The following is a 19,964-nucleotide window of genomic DNA, read 5'->3' as shown; positions in this document are numbered from 1 at the left end:
CTCCTTGCAGTCCAAGGGACTCTCAAGAGTCTTCTCCAACACCACAGTTCAAAAGCATCAATTCTTTGGCGATCAGCTTTCTTCACAGTCCAACTCTCACATCCATACATGACCATGGGAAAAACCATAGCCTTGACTAGATGGACTTTGGTTGGCAAAGTAATGTCTCTGCTTTTTAATATGCTGTCTAGGTTGGTCATAACTTTCCTTACAAGGAGTAAGCGTCTTTTAATTTCATGGCTGCAATCAGCATCTGCAGTGATTTTGGAGCCCAAAAAAATAAAGTCTGACACTGTTTCCACTGTTTCTCCATTTCCCATGAAGTGATGGGACCAGATGCCATGATCTTAGTTTTCTGAATGTTGAGCTTCAAGCCAACTTTTTCACTCTCCTCTTTCACTTTCATCAAGAGGCTTTTGAGTTCCTCTTCACTTTCTGCCATAAGGGTGGTGTCATCTGCATATCTGAGGTTATTGATATTTCTCCCAGCAATCTTGATTCCAGCTTGTGCTTCTTCCAGCCCAACGTTTCTCATGATGTACTCTGCTTATAAGTTAAATAAGCAGGGTGACAATATACAACCTTGACATACTGCTTTTCCTATTTGGAACCAGTCTGTTGTTCCATGTCCAGTTCTAACTGTTGCATACAGGTTTCTCAAGAGGCAGGTCAGGTGGTCTGGTATTCCCATCTCTTTCAGAATTTTCCATGGTTTATTGTGATCCACACAGTCAAAGGCTTTGGCATAGTCAATAAAGCAGAAACATGTTTTTCTGGAACTCTCTTGCTTTTTCCATGATCCAGTGGATGTTGGCAATTTGATCTTTGGTGCCTCTGCCTTTTCTAAAATCACCTTGAACATCTGGAAGTTCATGATTCACGTATTGCTGAAGCCTGGCTTGGAGAATTTTGAGCATGACTTTACTAGCATGTGAGATGAGTGCAGTTGTGAGGTAGTTTGAGCTTTCTTTGGCATTGCCTTTCTTTGGGATTGGAATGAAGACTGACCTTTTCCAGTCCTGTGGCCACTGCTGAGTTTTCCAAATTTGCTGGCATATTGAGTGTAGCACTTTCACAGCATCATCTTTCAGGTTTTGAAATAGCTCAACTGGAATTCCATCACCTCCACTAGCTTTGTTCCTAGTGATGCTTTCTAAGGCCCACTTGACTTCACATTCCAAGATGTCTGGCTCTAGGTGAGTGATCACACCATCGTGATTATCTTGATCATGAAGATCTTTTTTGTACAGTTCTTCTGTGTATTCTTGCCACCTCTTCTTAATATCTTCTGCTTGTTGGTCCATACCATTTCTGTCCTTTATCGAGCCCATCTTTGCATGAAATGTTCCCTTGGTATCTCTAATTTTCTTGAAGAGATCTCTTGTCTTTCCAATTCTGTTGTTTTCCTCTATTTCTTTGCATTGATCACTGAGGAAGGCTTATTTTCCCATCCACGGGATTTTCCAGGCAAGAATACTGGCATGGGTTGCCTTTTCCTTCTCCAGGAGATCTTCCCAACCCAGTGATTGAATCCAGGTCTCCTGCATTGTAGGCAGACGCTTTACCATCTGAGCCATCAGGGAAGCCCCCCACTATGAATAAGGAAGCACGATGCTTAATGAGCATCTCTAGGTTCTGATGGCAGCACATTTCAAATCTAAGGATACTGCCCTTTCCTATTTATTGGTGACATGAAGGCTGCCAGTTTTGAGTGAGGCTGAAAGGGGTCTATGGCAGATGCATACTGTGGTGGAAGCAGGTCTGCTGCCTGGGTTACCTAATCTAACAGACTGTAAAAGACAGCCGAGCTATTGGTGGAGGGAAAGATGCAGGCGAAATTAAAGGAAAACCACTTTATACATACTCTTGATTTTTCTCTGCTCATTTTATTGAACAATTGAATGTATTAAAACCACAGAGAGCACATTACTAGAAAAAATATTTTATTTTTCAAATACATAATGGATTCTTTACCCTCAATTATTTCTTTTATCTTTTTATTAAGATTAAATATAAATATTAATAGTTTCATCTTTTCTTAAATTAATGACAATGGTATAATTGTGATTATCTTTTAGCAACCAAAGTCTATTTCCAGACGTTTGACTTGATATCAGAAAAACACTGTTATCAAGTCCATTGTACCTGATTTGGTGCTGAGGTTGAACTGGTGTAATGGTTTGCTCCAGGATCCAGAGGCTATTGTAAGCTTGAAAGCAAAGTGAAACCTTTAGGTTGACCTTGGCTGCTTAAGTATCCTCTGGATGGGGGTGAGGGGTGCCTGGTTCTGTTTTGCACAGGACGGCTCGTCCTGAGGCTAAGCTGGAATCTCTGGGAACAGTGTGTGTGTGTGTGTGTGTGTGTGTGTGAGTTGCTCATCTGTGTCTGACTCTTTGCAATATCATGGACTATAGCTCACCAGTCTCCTCTGTCCATGGGATTCTCTGGGCAAGGATACTGGAGTGGGTTGCCATTTCCTTCTCCAGGGGATCTTCCTGACCCAGGGATCAAACCCAGGTCTCCTGCATTGAAGGCAGAGTCTTTACATCTGAGCTATAGGGAACTGAGGTTTGTACACATTCAGGCATTTGCCTGGATGGTAGGTGGGGAGAACTCTACTTCTTAAGTCACATTTCTACTGGTAATCCTTTCTCCATAAGGGCAAATGGGCAGCTCTGGATTCTTGACGATACCAATACTTTGCCCACAGCTCACTCTTTCTCAATTACACTAAGATCAATGAAAAAGAAGACAAAATCTTAGTTCACTGTGAACACGGAACACCGGAAGTAAAAGTGACTGTAGTAACTGTGATGAGAGTGGCAGAAACTGGGAACTGACTCTCGGAAAAGTCTGCTGGGCTTGATTTAAGCAGCCAGGAGAGATCTAGAATTTGGACACACACTATTTGGATCTATCCTTTTTTCTCCATTGCCCACTACTTTAAAAACCTAGGATCATACCCAAACTTCCATTAGCATGTCCACCATGAATGCAAAATTAAATAACTCAAATAAATAATGAGTAGTTAAAGAATACTTTAAAGGTAGTAAAAAGATAGCACCTCAGTGATTTCTTAGCATAATGCTAATCTTTCAAATGTGGGTTAAATCCCATTTAGAGGGAAGGTTTGGAATTTTACATAAAAATATAACATACATTATCTATTTCTTGAATATAAAAAATTCAAGTGACCGTATCCTTATTGATATTAATATAACACAAATAAAATAATGAACATTTTAACACAAAATGTAGTTCTAGTTAACATATTGAAATAACTGATATTCAAATTCTAACTATTATAGCACAGACATGAATGGAGTTTATGTATATACACATGTTTCAAAGTAGAATTTGCTTTGGGGCTAGTACTTTTTATTCTAACCCACAGTATTTATGACTCATTTCAGTTGTTTTTACTAAGAAATCAGGAGATAAACTTAAAATTCTGACTCTTGGATCAGTCAGAAAATAACAAAGTTATTCTTCTATAAATTCAGTAAGAAGCTATTCTAAAATTGTTGCTTATCTATTTCTCTAAATGAAATCTCGGATAGTAATCTTGTCTCCTAATTAAAGGAAAATATTATAGCCCTCTAATTCCTATTTTAACTAGAAGAGCCACATCATTATTTTTAATGGTTTCTATATTTTGTACCTTAAAAAAGTTAGTAATGCTACTTTCTGTAAAATACAAAATAGCATTAAAAGTATCCAGTTACTATCGGCATTCAGATTTTGAAGATATACCTTTATGATGAAATAACAGTCATGAAACAACATGTTCAGAAGAACTGTCAGTAACCATTTAAAAATCAGATTTTTGATCCTCTTAAAAAATTTGTTAAAGTGATGCTGGTTTACATCAAAGTGCTCCTAGTGAGGAGAAATTATGTACTGTATTGAAAAAATAAGACCTCATCAGGGGTCTTCTTAACTTGGCTCAGAACAACCTTAAAAGCCAAAAGATCTGCATCATATGTTGTTTTCAAGGTCACTACCATGGGATGCCTTGTAAAAACATCTTTTGGTATTATTGATAATAAAAGCACCTTGAATTGGATTCTAGATGGACATGTGTTATAAGCAAAGATACTCCTTTGAAGCCAAAATTCTGATGCTGCTGAAGTGTCCACTTTTGACTACTAAAGCTTACTGTAGCTGATCTAAAATCATTTCCTTAGTCCTACGGAAATTTCTTGATCTCTTAACATTTTAAAATAGTGACCTGGCACTGCTGCTGCTGCTGCTAGGTCGCTTCAGTCGTGTCCGACTCTATGCGACACCATAGACGGCAGCCCACCAGGCTCCGCCATCCCTGGGATTCTCCAGGCAAGAACATTGGAGTGGGTTGCCATTTCCTTCTCCAATGCGTGAAAGTGAAAAATGAAAGTGAAGTCGCTCAGTCGTGTCCAACTAGTAGCGATCCCATGGACTGTAGCCTACCAGGCTCCTCTGTCCATGGAAGTTTCTGGGCAAGAATACTGGAGTGGGTTGCCATTTCCTTCTCCAGGGGATCTTCCCAACCTAGGGATTGAACCCAGGTCTCCCACACTGCAGGTAGATTCTTCACCTCTGAGCCAGCAAGGAAGCCCATATAGTTTAGGACTATAAAAACATAACTTTCACAAGTTACTCCAAAACATGATAACACAAAATTTTTGCTTTATCTTTTAAAAAAAGCTTTTGGATAATAACTCTAATGCATCAGGCTGCAGAGGACCCAAAGGGAATTCTAAATGATGGACATTATTTAATGATGGTAAGTGAGAATTATAAAAGCTAATATCAATTTTACAAATTTTAAGTAGAACATAACATGAAATTATTTCATGAAATATAGTCTTGTTCTATGCTCTCCTGACACCAGTCCCAACAGAAAGCTTCCAGTCTTTTTGCTGTTTCTTGACTGATGAGACATTCATCCTTGAATTCCCTGATTGTCTTCCTCAATGATTTTTGGAAACGTTTTTCTCGGTCTAGAACATTCTGCAGACTTCTCTTGGTATCCTCTAGCTCGCTGATCAAATGATCTAATTTATGCTTAAGTTTCTTTGGACTGTCCATCACACTGTAGCTATGTTCCTAAAAACATAAACACCAAGTTAGTAAACCAGACAGACAAGCAGTTAGATAAAAAAGTTATAACTAGGCCTCAGTTATTTCTCCAAATACTATGCTTAGAGAACATTTTTAAGTTGGTGATACTAAGAGGTTCAAAGACCACAGGGAGAGTACGGGGATATTTCAGGTGCCTAGAGACCCCATCTTTGTCTAAGGTCAGGCATACACAAGGAGGGCAGAATCCTGTGGGTGGAAGGCACTTCTCACCTGGAGGTAGGCATCTGCTTATGAACAAACAGCATGACACTCACAATGACCGTAACAGTTCTGGTCCCTAAGTGTGGGCTGCTAAGTTTAAGTTTTATCTATGAAAAAAACTTACATTTTTAACCTTTTAACTGACTTGCTTTATTTGATGAATATTTCACTTTGTAAGGGATGACAGGAAAGCACTGAAGCAGGTCCTCAGGATGGGTGTTATGGATTTAGAGAGGACTCTGGTCTTGGATTTATAAAGAGATAATTTAAATGCTCAGTATTTATTTTGGTTATGGTATGTTTGTTGGGTATACTTTTCTCATTGAAAACCACCACTGACATATAAACATAAAATAATTTTGAAAAACTGTTACTTAAAAGTAGTGAAAATGACTTTGCTTTCAGCCAAGATGAAATAAGAGACTGGATTGATTAAAAAAACCCAGGACTTCCCTGGTGATAAAAGGATATCTGCCTGATAAGGCAGGAGACTGGGAAGAGTTCACATGCTGTGGAGCAACTAAGCCCATGTGTCACAACCACCAAGCCTGCATTCTAGGGCCTGCAAGCCGCAACTATTGAGTTTGAATGCTGCAAATACTGAAGCCCAAGTGCCCTAGAGCCTGTGTTCTGCAACAAGAGAGAAGCCACCACAGTGAGGCCAGTGCACTGCAATGAAGAGTAGCCCCTGCTCACTGCAACTAGAGAAAGCCTGTGTGTGGTGACAAAGATGCAGCAAGACCTCAACACACAGCCAAAAGGTATAAAAAAGTTTTGCACATAAGGACATCAGGCAAGGAAGGCAGAGGTTGCAGAGAGATGGGAAACAAAGACATGAGCCTTATGACTGCCCAAATTACTGCCTTGAGAGAGTTCTAGGCCTCAGTGCAAGGAGAGGAAACCCAGGCAGAGCTGGTTAGTCAGAGTTGAGGTAGTGCAAAGTATTTGGGGAGACCAAGGTGGCTACAGTTTACAGAACAAAGTATCAATAGTAGAGAGGAGAACCTGGAGATCTTCAGAAGCTCCCTGTCAAGTATTGCCCTGAATAAGATCAGAGTATGTGTGTAGGAAACTGCTCAAGGCTGAGGAAAGAGTGGCCAGAAAAGATCAGGAGTACCCTGAGCTCACAGATTTTACTCCCACCAGCCAGGCCAGATTCATAGGGAACTGAGAAGAGTGCACAGAAGAGTCCTGCCTCAGTGGTGGAGAACAAATAGCCCAAGGCTGAGCACTGCTCTGGTCCTGCCTCTGGTCCTGCCTAAAAAAAGCAAAACCTGAAAGGACCAAATAGTTTCCAAACAACTACACCTCATAACAAAGCTCAAGCATATAGGACACAAAAATATCCAGTATCCAGTAAAGTAAAATCCACAGTATTTACCACACAAAATTTACCAGGCATGCAAAACAGCAGAAAATATGAGCCATAATAACAGAGAAACCAATCCATAGAAACCAACCCAGAACTAGCAAATGTTAGAATCAGAAGACAAGGAAATTAATGAAATTATTAAAACTGTATCATATATTAGAAAGTTAAGCAGAGACATGAAAGAAAAAAGAATCAAATAGGACACCTGGACTTAAAAATTACTATGTGTGAGGTGAAAAATATATTAAAGAGAACTAATGGCAGACTGACTGTGTGGATCACAATAAACTGTGGAAAATTCTGAAAGAGATGGGAATACCAGACCACCTGACCTGCCTCTTGAGAAACCTGTATGCAGGTCAGGAAGCAACAGTCAGAACTGGACATGGAACAACAGACTGGTTCCAAATAGGAAAAGGAGTACGTCAAGGCTGTATATTGTCACCCTGCTTATTTAACTTATAAGCAGAGTACATCATGAGGAACGCTGGGCTAGAAGCAGCACAAGCTGGAAGCAAGACTTCAGGGAGAAATATCAATAACCTCAGATATGCAGATGACACCACCCTTATGGCAGAAAGTGAAGAGGAACTCAAAAGCCTCTTGATGAAAGTGAAAGAGGAGAGTGAAAAGGTTGGCTTGAAGCTCAACATTCAGAAAACTAAGATTATGGCATCTGGTCCCATCACTTCATGGGAAATAGATGGAGAAACAGTGGAAACACGTCAGACTATATTTTTGGGGGCTCCAAAATCACTGCAGGTGCTGATTGCAGCCATGAAATTAAAAGAAGCTTACTCCTTGGAAGGAAGGTTATGACCAACCTGGATAGCATATTAAAAAGCAGAGAAGAGAGATGCAAATCGAAACCACAATGAGATACCATTTCACACCAGTCAGAATGGCTGCTATCCAAAAGTCTACATGCAATAAATGCTGGAGAGGATGTGGAGAGAAAGGAACCCTCTTACACTGTTGGTGGGAATGCAAACTAGTACAGCCACTATGGAGAACAGTGTGGAGATTCCTCAAAAAATTGGAAATAGAACTGCCATATGATCCAGCAATCGCACTCCTGGGCATACACACCGAGGAAACCAGAATTGAAAGAGACACGTGTACTCCAATGTTCATTGCAGCACTGTTTATAATAGCCAGGACATGGAAGCAACCTAGATGTCCATCTGCAGACGAATGGATAAGAAAGCTTTGGTACATATACACAATGGAGTATTATTCAGCCATTAAAAAGAATACATTTGAATCAGTTCTAATGAGGTGGATGAAACTGGAGCCTATTATACAGAGTGAAGTAAGCCAGAAAGAAAAACACCAATACAGTATACTAACACATATATATGGAATTTAGAAAGATGCAAATGATAACCCTGTATACGAGACAGCAAAAGAGACACAGATGTATATAACAGTCTTTGGGACTCTATGGGAGAGGGTGAGGTTGGCATGATTTGGGAGAATGGCATTGAAACACGTATGTTGTCATATGTGAAACGAATCACTAGTTCAGGGTCAATGCATGTTATAGGATGCTCGGGGCTGGCATGCGGGGATGACCCAGAGGGAGGATAAAGGGAGGAGGGAGGTGGGAGGGGGGTTCAGGAGGGGAAACTTATGTAAACCCGGGGCAAATTCATATCAATGTATGGCAAAACCAACCAATATAATATTGTAAAATAATTTGCCTCCAATAAAAAATAAATTAATTACAAAAAAAAAAAAATTAAAAAAAAAAAAAAAAAAGCAGAGACATTACTTTGCCAACCAAGGTCCGTCCAGTCAAGGCTATGGTTTTTCCCATGGTCATGTATGGATGTGAGAGTTGGACTGTGAAGAAAGCTGATCATCGAAGAATTGATGCTTTTGAACTGTGGTGTTGGAGAAGACTCTTGAGAGTCCCTTGGACTGCAAGGAGATTCAACCAGTCTATTCTAAAGAGATCAATCCTGGGTGTTCATTGGAAGGACTGATGCTAAAGCTGAAACTCCAATACTTTGGCCACCTCATGCTATGAGTTGACTCACTGGAAAAGACTCTGATGCTGGGAGGGATTGGGGGTGGGAAGAGACAGGGATGACAGAGAATGCGATGGCTGGATGGCATCACTGACTCGATGGACATGAGTTTGAGTGAACTCTGGGAGTTGGTGATGGACAGACAGGGAGGCCTGGCGTGCAGTGATTCATGGGGTCGCAAAGAGTCAGACACGACTGAGCGACTGAACTGAACTGAATGGCAGATTAGAAATTTCAGAAGATTGGTGAAGGTGAAGATACAGCAATAGGAACTATCCAGAATGAACTACAGAGAGAAAGTTCAGTTCAGTTCAGTTCAGTTGCTCAGTCGTGTGCAACTCTTAGTGACCCCATGAACCACAGCACGCCAGGCCTCCCTGTCCATCACCAACTCTCGGAGTTCACTCAAACTCATGTCCATCGAGTCGGTGATGCCATCCAGCCACCTCATTCTCTGTTGTCCCCATCTCCTCCTACCCCCAATTGCTCCCAAGGGAGTATTTAAAAAACACAAAAATGAACAGAGCATGAGTGAGAGGTGGCACAACTTCTGACAGCCCAATATACGTGTAATTAGACTCCCCAAAGGAAAAGAAAGAAAAGTTGAGGAAGAAAGAAATATTTGAAGCAATCATGACCGAAACTTTTCCTACTTTGATAAAAACTATAAACTCACAGATAAAGAAACAATAAATCCCAAGCATAAGAAACATGAACAAAGCTAAACTATGGTATAATCAAATTATTTAAAACCATTAGCAAAGAAAAATTTTTAGCAAAGGAAAAAGATAAGAATGATAGTAGATTTTTGATTAGCAAGCATGCACATGAGAATAAAGTGGAGCAACATCTTAAAAAAACTAAAAACAACAAACTCCCAAACTGTCAACCCAGAATTTGTCAATATCTTTAAAAAATGAAGATTAAATAATGATTGTTCAGATTTTTCCAGACTAAATAATGACTATTTAGTAATGATAAGTAATGATTTTATAAAAGTTGAAAGAATTTATCACCAGCATAGCTGCACTATAAGGAGTATTAAAATTAAGCCCTTCAGGCAGAATGACACCAGATGGAAATATGGATTTACACAAAGGAATGAAAAGTCCTGCAGTGGCAACTACATGGGTAGCATATACCTTTTTTTCTTATTATTTAAATATTTTTAAAAGATAATTTACTGCTTAAACAAAAATAATATCAATGTAATGTGTGGTTCATAGCATATGTACAGTGAAATGTATGACAGCTGTAGCAAAAAGGTTGGGGAAGAGAAATAAAAGTATACTATGGTAAGATATGTATACTATACGCTAAGTGGAATAATATCACTTATCAGGTAGCCTGTGGTAATTTAAAAATGGATAATAAAAGATTCAAAAGCAACTAACAGTTATGGTGAATGAATCAAGAAAAGGAGACAAGATGGAATTATAAAAAAATTTAATTGAAAAGAAGACAAAAAAAGAAGAAAATGAGAACACTAATGGAATAGGAAGTAAGTATGATGACAGATTTGAACCAAACCATATCCCATTAGATAATTTGATATAAAGTAATATGGTAATCATATTATTATTATAATAGTTTAAATAATCCAAAGACAGAAATTATATATAGAAAAGATTAGTGATTATAAATAACCAAGTTATATTAAAAAAATCAAGACCCAAAAGTACACGCCGCCAAGAAAAAACACACCTTAAAAATAAGAAGACACAAATAGGTTGAAACTAAAGCTTTCAACTGCTGCTGCTGCTGCTAAGTTGCTTCAGTCATGTCTGACTCTGTGCGACCCCACAGACAGCAGCCCACCAGGCTCCACTGTCCCTGGGATTCTCCAGGTAAGAACACTGGAGTGGGGTGCCACTGCCTTCTCTGAAAGGTTTCAACAAGGATAACACCAATAACAGAGAACTACGGTGGGTATATTTCTATCAGACAAAGTAGATTTCAGAGCAAAGAATATTACTTTGATAAAAAAGGGATAAATAAGGCCTTTTCTTAACAATAAAGGGGTTAATTTATCAATACATAAGAATTTTCTTTTCCAATGGTTTTGAATAATTTGATTATGATTATGATGTAGCCTAGTTTAGTTTTCTTCATGTTTCTTGTGCTTTGGATTGCTGAGTTTTTATCTGTGGGTTTATAGTTTTTATCAAACCCGGAAAAATTTTGGCCATGATTTCTTCAAATATTCCTTTCTATTTCAACTTTTCTTCCTTTTCCTTTGGAGAGTCTAATTACATGTATATTGTGCTGCCTGAAGTTGTGCCACTTCTCACTGATGCTCTATTAATGTTTTTCATGTTTTAAATATTCCCTTTTCTCTCTGTAGTCCATTCTGGATAGTTCCCACTGCTATATCTTTACCTTCACTAATCTTTTCTTCTGAAATATCTAACATGCCATTCAGTTCAATTCAGTCACTCAGTTGTGTCCAACTCTCTGAGACCCCATGGACTGCAGCATGCCAGGCCTCCCTGTCCATCGCCAACTCCCAAAGTTTACTCAAACTCATGTCCATTGAGTTGGTGATGCCATCCAACCATCTCATCCTCTGTCATCCCCTTTTCCTCCTGCCTTCAAACATGTCATTAATTCTCTCCAATATATTTTTCAACTCACATATTGTAAGTTTTTTCTAGTTCTTAGTTTTGCTTATATAAGATGATAGATGTTCATCTAAACTGTGATGATCACTTCATGATGAATGTAAATTAAATCATTACTGTACACTTTAAACTTATACAGTGGTGTATGTCAATTATATCTCACTAAAACTGAAAGAATAAAATAGAAAGGTACTTCCTCAGTCTGATAAAGGGCAATTGTGAAAAATCCACAGTTAACATCATATGAATATCTTCAATGGTGCAAGACTGATGCCTTCCTCCTAAAATCAGGAGCAAAGCATAAAGATCAGTTCTCAGTACTTCTACTCAGCATACACTTGGAGGCTCAAGGTAGTGCAATAAAGCAAGAAAAAGAAATGAAAGGTATTTACATTGGAAAAGAAGAATTAAAATTGTTTTTAATGACAGACATCATGATTATCTTTGTAGAAAACCTGACAGCCTTTACAAAAAAGCTTTGATAATTAACATGTGAGTTTGGCAAGTTTGACAGATACAAAATTCATATACCAAGGTCAATTTATTTCCATAGACTAACAGTAATTAAAACAAAAACATTTATAATAGCATCCAAACATACAAAATACTTAGGGATAAACCTGACAAAATGACCAAAAGACTGTACACTGAAAATGACAAAACCCCGCTAAGAAAATTTAAAAGTTTAAATATATGAAGTAATGGGCTGGAAGACTTAAAATAGTCTCATTAAGATGTCAATTCTTCCCAAATGGATCTGTAGATTCAATAGAATCCCAGTCAAAACTCCCAGCAGGAATTTTATAGAAATTTGTGAAAATGATTCTAAAATTCATATAAAAATGCAAAGCACCAAGACTATCCAAAACAACTTTGAAAAAGAACAAAGTTGGAAGTTTTAACACTGATAAACACTGCCTGATTTTAAGCATTATTGTAAAACTATAGTAATTAAGATAGTAAAACACATCTGGATTCCAGGCCTGATTCTAACATGAAAAAGCAATTAAATAAATGCAAGCTTCAATACTGTGTATGTATGATAGTCCTTCAAGAAAACCTAAAGACATAACTATTTTTAAAATTATTTATTTCCACATAGAACCTACAATACCAATACCTAAAGGGAGGAATTATTTATTGTATTTTATTAGTTGACATTACCTTTGATAGCAAAGGTTTGTCTAGTCAAAGCTACGGTTTTTCCAGTAGTCATGTATGGATATGAGAGTTGAACCATAAAGAAAGCTAAGCACCGAAGAATTGATGCTTTTGAACTGTGGTGTTGGAGAAGACTTTTGAGAGTCCCATGGACTGCAAGGAAATCAAACCAGTCAACCCTAAAGGAAATCAGTCCTGAGTATTTACTGGAAGGACTGATGTTGAAGCTGAAGCTCCAACACTTTGGCCATCTGATGCGAAGAACTGACTCATTGTAAAAGATCCTGATGCTGGCAAAGACTGAAGGCAGGAGGAGAAGGGGACGACAGAGGATGAGACAGTTGGATGGCATCACTGACTCGATGGACATGAGTTTTAGCAAGTTCTGGGAGTTGGTGATGGACAGGCTTACTGGTGTGCTGCAGTCCATGAGATCACAAAGAGTCAGAAACAACTGAGCAACTGAACTAAACTGAACTGATTGGTTGAAATATTTTTGTGAAAGCATTCTTTGAATTAAATATGTACATATAAATTACAGTGGCCCTTGGAAGCAATATTACTTTTGGTTATTACATATTAAAAAAAAAATCTCAAAAACCTGAACTCCTAGTTTTTCAGTAAGATTTTAAAAAGCTTAATCCTAATGGAGAGGGCATGTTCATTTTAAAAATATCAACTTTAGCTCAGTAAGTAATTTTACTTACAAAAATGAACTGGGACTGGAATTCTTCAACACACGAGGAAGCATCAACAAGCTTGTGACTGTGGTTTGTAACTGGAAGGGCTCTGAGGGTGAAGTTTTTCCTATAATGAAGCTTTTCTCTTTTCTCCTGTTAAGAATAGTTAATTGTTAATCAATCACTATAGATATTTCTGTCCTTTTGTAAATTTTTAACCTTCTTAACTTTTTGTAGTAAAATTATTTTTTTTTAAATGGAAATTGCTTTTAAAAGTCAGTTAAATTTAAATTCACTGAGATTACTTTAAAGTAACTTCCCTAAAATAACTTTAAAGTTTACCTGGAAACATGAACTTTCCTTAAAAAAAAAAGAATGATAATGAGGGAAAATATATCCTACAAGGTAATAAAAATATCCTACAAGGTAACAACATTTAAGATAGTGTACTATTCTTCTGGCTTCCCAGATGGCTCAGTGGTAAAGAATCTGCCTGCCAAGCAGGAGGCACAGGAGATATGGGTTCTAGCCTTGGGTCAGAAGACTATTCTCTAAGAAAAATATGAGTAGATCATGTAGATAAGAGCCTTCAGGATAAAAAATGGCATTCTAAATAAGTGGAGAAAGGCTGTAAATCATGAAAAATGAACTAATTATGAAAAATAGTTATATTCTTCATGTACAATAAATCACAATGAATTTCTACATAATGAAAATTCATGAAAGAATGAAAACAATGAGGTAGTAGAAAAATACATGGGAAATATTTATAAAATCTTAAATCAGACAGCACAAGAGAAAATATAGGACTACTTAAAAAAATGTATTTCACACAAAACAAACCAATACCATAATTAGAACTAAAGACAAAGAACAAAAAGTAACTGCAACATAGTTAAATGATTCATATCCTCAATATCTATTGTTACAAAACAGCTTCAGTTCAGTTCAGTCGCTCAGTCATGTCCGACTCTTTGTGACCCCATGAATTGCAGCACGCCAGGCCTCCCTGTCCACAGCTTAGAAAAAGATAAAACTAGAAGACTTGAATAAGTTATTCACAAAAGAAGAAGTAAAAATGTCTAATGAACACAGGAAATAATGCATAAATGCACTAATAGTCAAAGATAAATTAAAACAATAAGATGCCATCTATGCCTATTAATTTCAGCAAAGGTTAAAAACACAACTTACACTGAGGATTAGGATGGACAGACACTTTAATGTATAACTATTAGTAGGGCAGTAGACTGAGACAAACTTTACGAAGGGTTTTTGGAAGGTTTGCATCAAAAGCAAAAGACTTAAAAAATGTGTGTAATTTTTGTTCTAGCTATTTTATTTCCAGGAAATTAATTTGGGGAAATAAGATATGTACATAGATTCAGCTACAATAATATTTACTGTAATGCTTTTTAAAACAGTGAAAGATGATAATCTATATACAATGGTAAAGACTGATTACATACAGTATTTATTGTCCATACATTGGATCAACCACTATATGGTCATTAAAAATGTACTGTAAAGATGATACCACTAAATATGAGAAAGGATATAGAATCATAGGAACTCTTAAAAGCTGATGGTGGGGGTGTAAGTTGGCAAAACCACTTGGGAAAACTATGGTGATATCTACTCAAGCTGATCCTGCTGATCCTAGGATCCACCAATTCCACTTCTAACAGAAATGTACATATACTCTGTAGAAATGTGTACATTTAAGTGCATCAAAAGGCATGGACAAAAATGTTTGTAGTTGCACCATTCAAAATAGCTCCAAAGTGAAAATCCAAATGTTCATCAACAGTAGAATAGAAATTATAGTTTATTTATACAATGTGCTGAAGAACTGATGTTTCTGAACTGTGGTGCTACAGAAGATTCTTCAGAGTCTCTTGGACTGCAAGGAGATCAAACTAGTCAATCCTAAAGGAAATCAACCCTGAATATTCATTGGAAGTATTGATGCTAAAGCTGAAGTTCAATACTTTGGCTACTTGATGTGAAGAGCTGACTCACTGGAAAAGACCCTGACGCTGGGAAAGATTGAGGGTAAGAGGAGAAGGGAGCAGCAAAAGATGAGATGACTGGATGGCATCACCAACTCAATGGACATGAGTTTGAGCAAACTCTGGGAAATGGTGAAGGACAGGGAAGCCCGGTGCACTGAAGTTCATGAGGTCACATAAAGTTAGACATGACAGCACTGAACAACACAAATACAATAGAATATTATAGTGCAAAGAAAATACATGGACTAGTACCACATGCTGGAATGTGGCTGAATCACAAGAACAAAATGTTGAGCGAAAGCAGCCACAGTACAGAGTATGTACTATATGACTCCATTTACAATAACTGACAGTGATAAAAGTCAGGGTAGTGGTACTTTCGAGGGTGTAGGGACTGGGAAAGAGCATGAGGGTAGCTTCTGGAGCATTGATAACTTTCTCCATCTTGTTCTGAGAGGAGTTACATGAGTGTATTCACTTTGTGACAGTCCACTGGTCTATACACTTATGATGTGTGCATTTGTTATATGTATGTTGACTTCAGTATTAAGTTTAGTTAAAATTGATGTTCCATATAGGTTTCTCTTAAAAATGTGATCCATTGAGCTGCAACACAATCACGCAGGGTGCCTATTAGAAAATGCAGATCCTAGACTCCAAAGCAAACTTGCTGAATCAAATTTTTTGGGAGAGGGGGTTAGGATTCTGCATTTTAAGCCAAGCTCCTTGGATAATATTTAGGTAGACTAAATTTAAAAGCCATTGTTATAGAAAAATATTTAACATCATGGAAAATATTATAATGTTAAGAGTGAACTTTGGAGCTTAAAATACCTCGGTTTAAATCCAGCCTCTGCCATTTAACAGCAGTGTGACTTGGGGAATGTATTCCAGCTTTCTGGGTCTAAATTTTCTCAAGTGGTCAAATGAGAATAAGATTATTTGACTGTTATGGTAGTTTGGGGAACTAGAAGAATCAAAATATATGTAAAGTGCTTAGTTTAGTGCCTGGCACACAGTAAGCACTGGATGAATGTTAAAAAAAGAGCAAAGCAAATAATAAAAAGGATATACAATATAATTCTATTTTGTAAGAATATATAAATATACATGTATTTATATACAAACATACACAAATGACAGAAAAGATCCACATAGAGTGTTAACAGTGTTACTTCTGGATTCTGTGATTTCCTTGTTATTAGGAAATAACTTTTGGAAGTTAGTAATTTATTGTTAATTTGACTTATTATGTCCATATTTCTTAAGGTCTGCTTAACATTATGGATGATACCATGGTATAGGAAACAAACCCTTTAAAGCAAATTGCAGAAGATACTGTACACTTATTAACATGAAAGAAATGGAGTCAGTTTCCACTTTATAACTCAAGTACTGAGATACGAACATCTGCAAATGTGACCAAGACCCCTATGGGAGTAGACATCTTCTGAACTACTTCCTCTGTTTCCAGCTGTCAGGAAGGAGATACCTTTCAATAGAGGTTCATTCCTATTAGTGTGGGAACTACAGGCTCTTCCTGAATTTTCCACATTGGAATCAGTCAATCTCTAGAGTTTCTGAAAGTGAGTATGCGTTCAGGTATACGAAGTCAAGAGAGATACTGAGGGTGAAGCATCTCATCTATGGCACTAAAATCATTGAGAAAAGCCACAGAATACAACTAGAGTTTCCTTAAACAATCCTTTTCTTTTCTTTTGACCTCTTCTTTCCTTCTCATCTTTTGGTTTTCTACCTTCCAGTTCTACTTAGGCTTTAAGTGAATGTATGTGGCTCTCAAAGTATACTTTGTGTCTGCTGCGGCTCTGCCCTTGACTTTTGCTCCAGTGTGAGGAGCCCTGCCAGCTTGGAACTTCAGTTCAACTCTAACATTCCTCCAATTTTTAGACCCAAATCTTGAGCTATACTAACTCGTTTGCTTCACCAAACCTTAGTAAGGTACAGATATTAACATTTCTGAGGGGCTACTGGTAAAACACTTACTATTCATTATAAAAGCTTACACAGCAGTTTACAAATCTAAAAAAAAACTTAAAGAATGGTTTTCAAATCAATAAGCAAACAGTAAAAACTCACAGCAAGTATGGTGAAGGTTCTTAAATAGTCCATAAACAGTGAGTAATGATAGTAAGCAGCATCTGATAAACAAACCTGTAAGCGAGATACAGAATCAAAAATAGAAGGTATGACTCCAGGTTTCAGTTTAATATTTGGAGCACTTCTGTCAAAATCTGTCTTCTTAAAGTGTCTTGAACACAGCACATCTCCTTTTTTAGGCTCCCAAATGCCTGCAGCATTCACATCAAGTCTTTTCATTGCTAATACCCATTTTCTTTTGATGTTTTCATCTGTGGGGAATCTAGAAAAAAATACATTAAGTATTTTAAAATTAAACACATATTACTTGAATTAAAAGGCTGTGCCTAAATCGATTCTTTAACTGGTTTGTTATTACTCTTGGGAACTGGAATATTTGGGAAACCACTGCAATTTATGGTTTTATAACTTTCAGTTTTAATACTCAGATTTTTGTACCAAACATGCTGTAGGCAAATAGCCCTCATTTAATTCTTTCTCATATTATAAAGAAGAAAAGCTTCCAAAGACATTTAATACCTTAGAGTAAAATTCACAACTGAAGGTTTTTCTTCATCTATAGATGATGAAGAATATCACTTGGGCCTTTTCTTATCTGATGAATTTATCCCAGATGAACAGAGACACTTGTAGTTCCATTCTTCTAATCAGCATCAAAAAGTTGTTTAGTACAACATTTAATACAAAAAAAGGGTATAATAAATGCTTGGTGAATGAATGCAGAGAACACCTGTGGAGTTTGGAATTTTGGAGATCAGAATGATTTTGAGATCTGGAGGTTAACAGCCATATATTTTCCAATTTTCCAAGCTGGTTCAAGTCTTTTTTGGAATAAAGTGGGGTACACATGTTCATTTTTGATTACCTTATACTTAGCAAAATTGCTGGCAGATCTTTCTCTGGCACATAGCACAGTGCTTGGCACAAAAGCAACAAAATAAAACTTCAACAAATGAATAATTATTAAACCTTATTGCTCCTTCTTTCCTATGCTGTCAGAAGAATGACTAAAATACTAAATTAGGATCATCTTGATTTATCTGCAGTACAGCTAAACTTGGTCTGAAGTTGTAATTTATACCTTTTTCTCTGTAACATAAGCTTGATCTATTTTTAAACATCAACATAAACATAAGCTTGATTTATTTCTAAAGGACAGAATATATTTGAGCAAAGATCCTTGATTTGGATTGTAAACTACTCGTAAACAACACAATTTCTTTGAAGGTATGTTAAAATGCAAAATAGTAATATTAGCAAAAAGGTTTGATGATATTTTTGTTAATCAGTCAGTGATACCTTTGCAGGTATGTTAAGCTTCTGAACTAATTATAAAAATGTAAAATTATTATTGTCACTTCAAATTCAGCTAAAAAGGTTATTAAAAAAGAAGTTGAGAACTAAAGTTAAAAATTGAAGATCTAGGGGGTATAGCTCAGGGGTAGAGCAACTGGCTGCAAAATTGAAGATTTAAGTAGACCTTTTGCTTCTTTTAACAGTCAAAGGTACTTGGCTTAACTACAGCAGACTCTTACACGTGAAATGTCAGTCCTTTTAACTTGGAATTTGGTAAACAGCGAGAGGCACATCCAACGGCCGAGCAACATTTCACCATGGTTTCAGCAACTCATACCAGAACTGAAAGAAAATTAAGGGGGCGAAGCGTAAGTAACTTCAAAGCTAAGGAGTACATATTTACCTTTCTCAGTACGTTCCACGTAACATTACATGAGGTTAGAAAGCCAAAGGCAAATATTTTCTTTCAAAACCCGCAGCTCTGCTCATAAAATTTTCTAGGGGTTTGGCTCTTTAACAAGGCAGGTCATATTCAGCTAGGCCTTATGTCAGTTTCGGGGAGGGGAACATTTCCTGCCCACCACTTCTTACAGGCACGTGTCCCCTCTGTCACCAGATCCTGGCACACTGACGCCTTAGAGCGCTCATCCTGAGCTCTCAGCTCAAGCGTTGCTGCCTCAGGGAAACCTTCCTTGACACCCGATTAAGTCGGATTCCCTCTAGTACTAGCTCTCAGGGAACACACACTTTCCCTTCCTAGCACTTCTCCAAGCTGTAAACCTACATTTATTTCAGGGTGTCTGTGGGCTCTCTTTCTCCTTCACCAGTCTGAGTTCCCAGAACCGTTTTTGGTCACTTTCGTTCCCATGGCATAGCTGGTGACTGGCACATAGTAAATGTTAATATTCTACTGAAGGAATGAAGAGGAAGTAATGAAGGGGACAAAAAGGCATTCGCGGCGCTGACGGGCGCCTGGTTGCTCGGCCGTCGCCGCGCGCGCGCTAGGATTCGCTCCCAGCCGGGAGGCCAGGCAAGAGCTCCGCCCCTTTCTCGAGGCGACGGCCGCGGCCGGGAGAGGGCGGGGCCGCCCTGTCAGGTGTCGCCGCGGCCGGAGAGCGGCCCTTCCTCAGGGGCCACCTGACGTCTCCGCGCCGCTGCGGTCCTCCGTGCCCCGAACCGCGCCCAGGGTGTGGGCGGGTAGCGATGGGGCGGGGGGAAAGGGGAGGCAACCTAAGAATTATTACCGTTAGCGGTGAAGGCAACAGCTAACGACGACAACCGAGACTGCGCCTCCTTCCGCTTCCGCCCCGGGGTCCCGGGCGCCGGAAATCCGGCTGCCCCGG

At 38.1% G+C, this 19,964-nt stretch overlaps 1 protein-coding gene across 2 annotated transcripts; it reads right to left on the bottom strand.

Moving 5' to 3' along the window:
* Window positions 1-1,881: 1,881 nt before the first annotated feature.
* THAP6 (THAP domain containing 6) lies at window positions 1,882-19,939 on the bottom strand. Of its 2 annotated transcripts, none has more exons than XM_055434520.2 (5): window positions 19,866-19,939; window positions 18,861-18,963; window positions 17,380-17,587; window positions 13,220-13,345; window positions 1,882-5,088 (listed from the first exon to the last, which is right to left on the bottom strand). In XM_055434520.2, exons 2-5 carry the CDS (start codon window positions 18,938-18,940, stop codon window positions 4,834-4,836), a joined length of 669 nt encoding a protein of 222 aa, XP_055290495.2. In that variant the 5' UTR covers window positions 18,941-18,963; window positions 19,866-19,939; the 3' UTR covers window positions 1,882-4,833. The 2 variants fall into 2 exon arrangements, with proteins under 2 accessions (XP_055290495.2, XP_055290496.2); XM_055434521.2 differs by lacking the exon at window positions 19,866-19,939 and adding an exon at window positions 19,406-19,831.
* Between the last annotated feature and the right edge of the window lie 25 nt (window positions 19,940-19,964).

This window comes from Moschus berezovskii, chromosome 5 (genome assembly GCF_049115385.1).
Source record: "Moschus berezovskii isolate FMDL1 chromosome 5, NW_MosBer_1.0, whole genome shotgun sequence".
Lineage (NCBI taxonomy): Eukaryota > Metazoa > Chordata > Mammalia > Artiodactyla > Moschidae > Moschus > Moschus berezovskii.
This window is presented reverse-complemented; position numbering and strand designations above follow the sequence as displayed.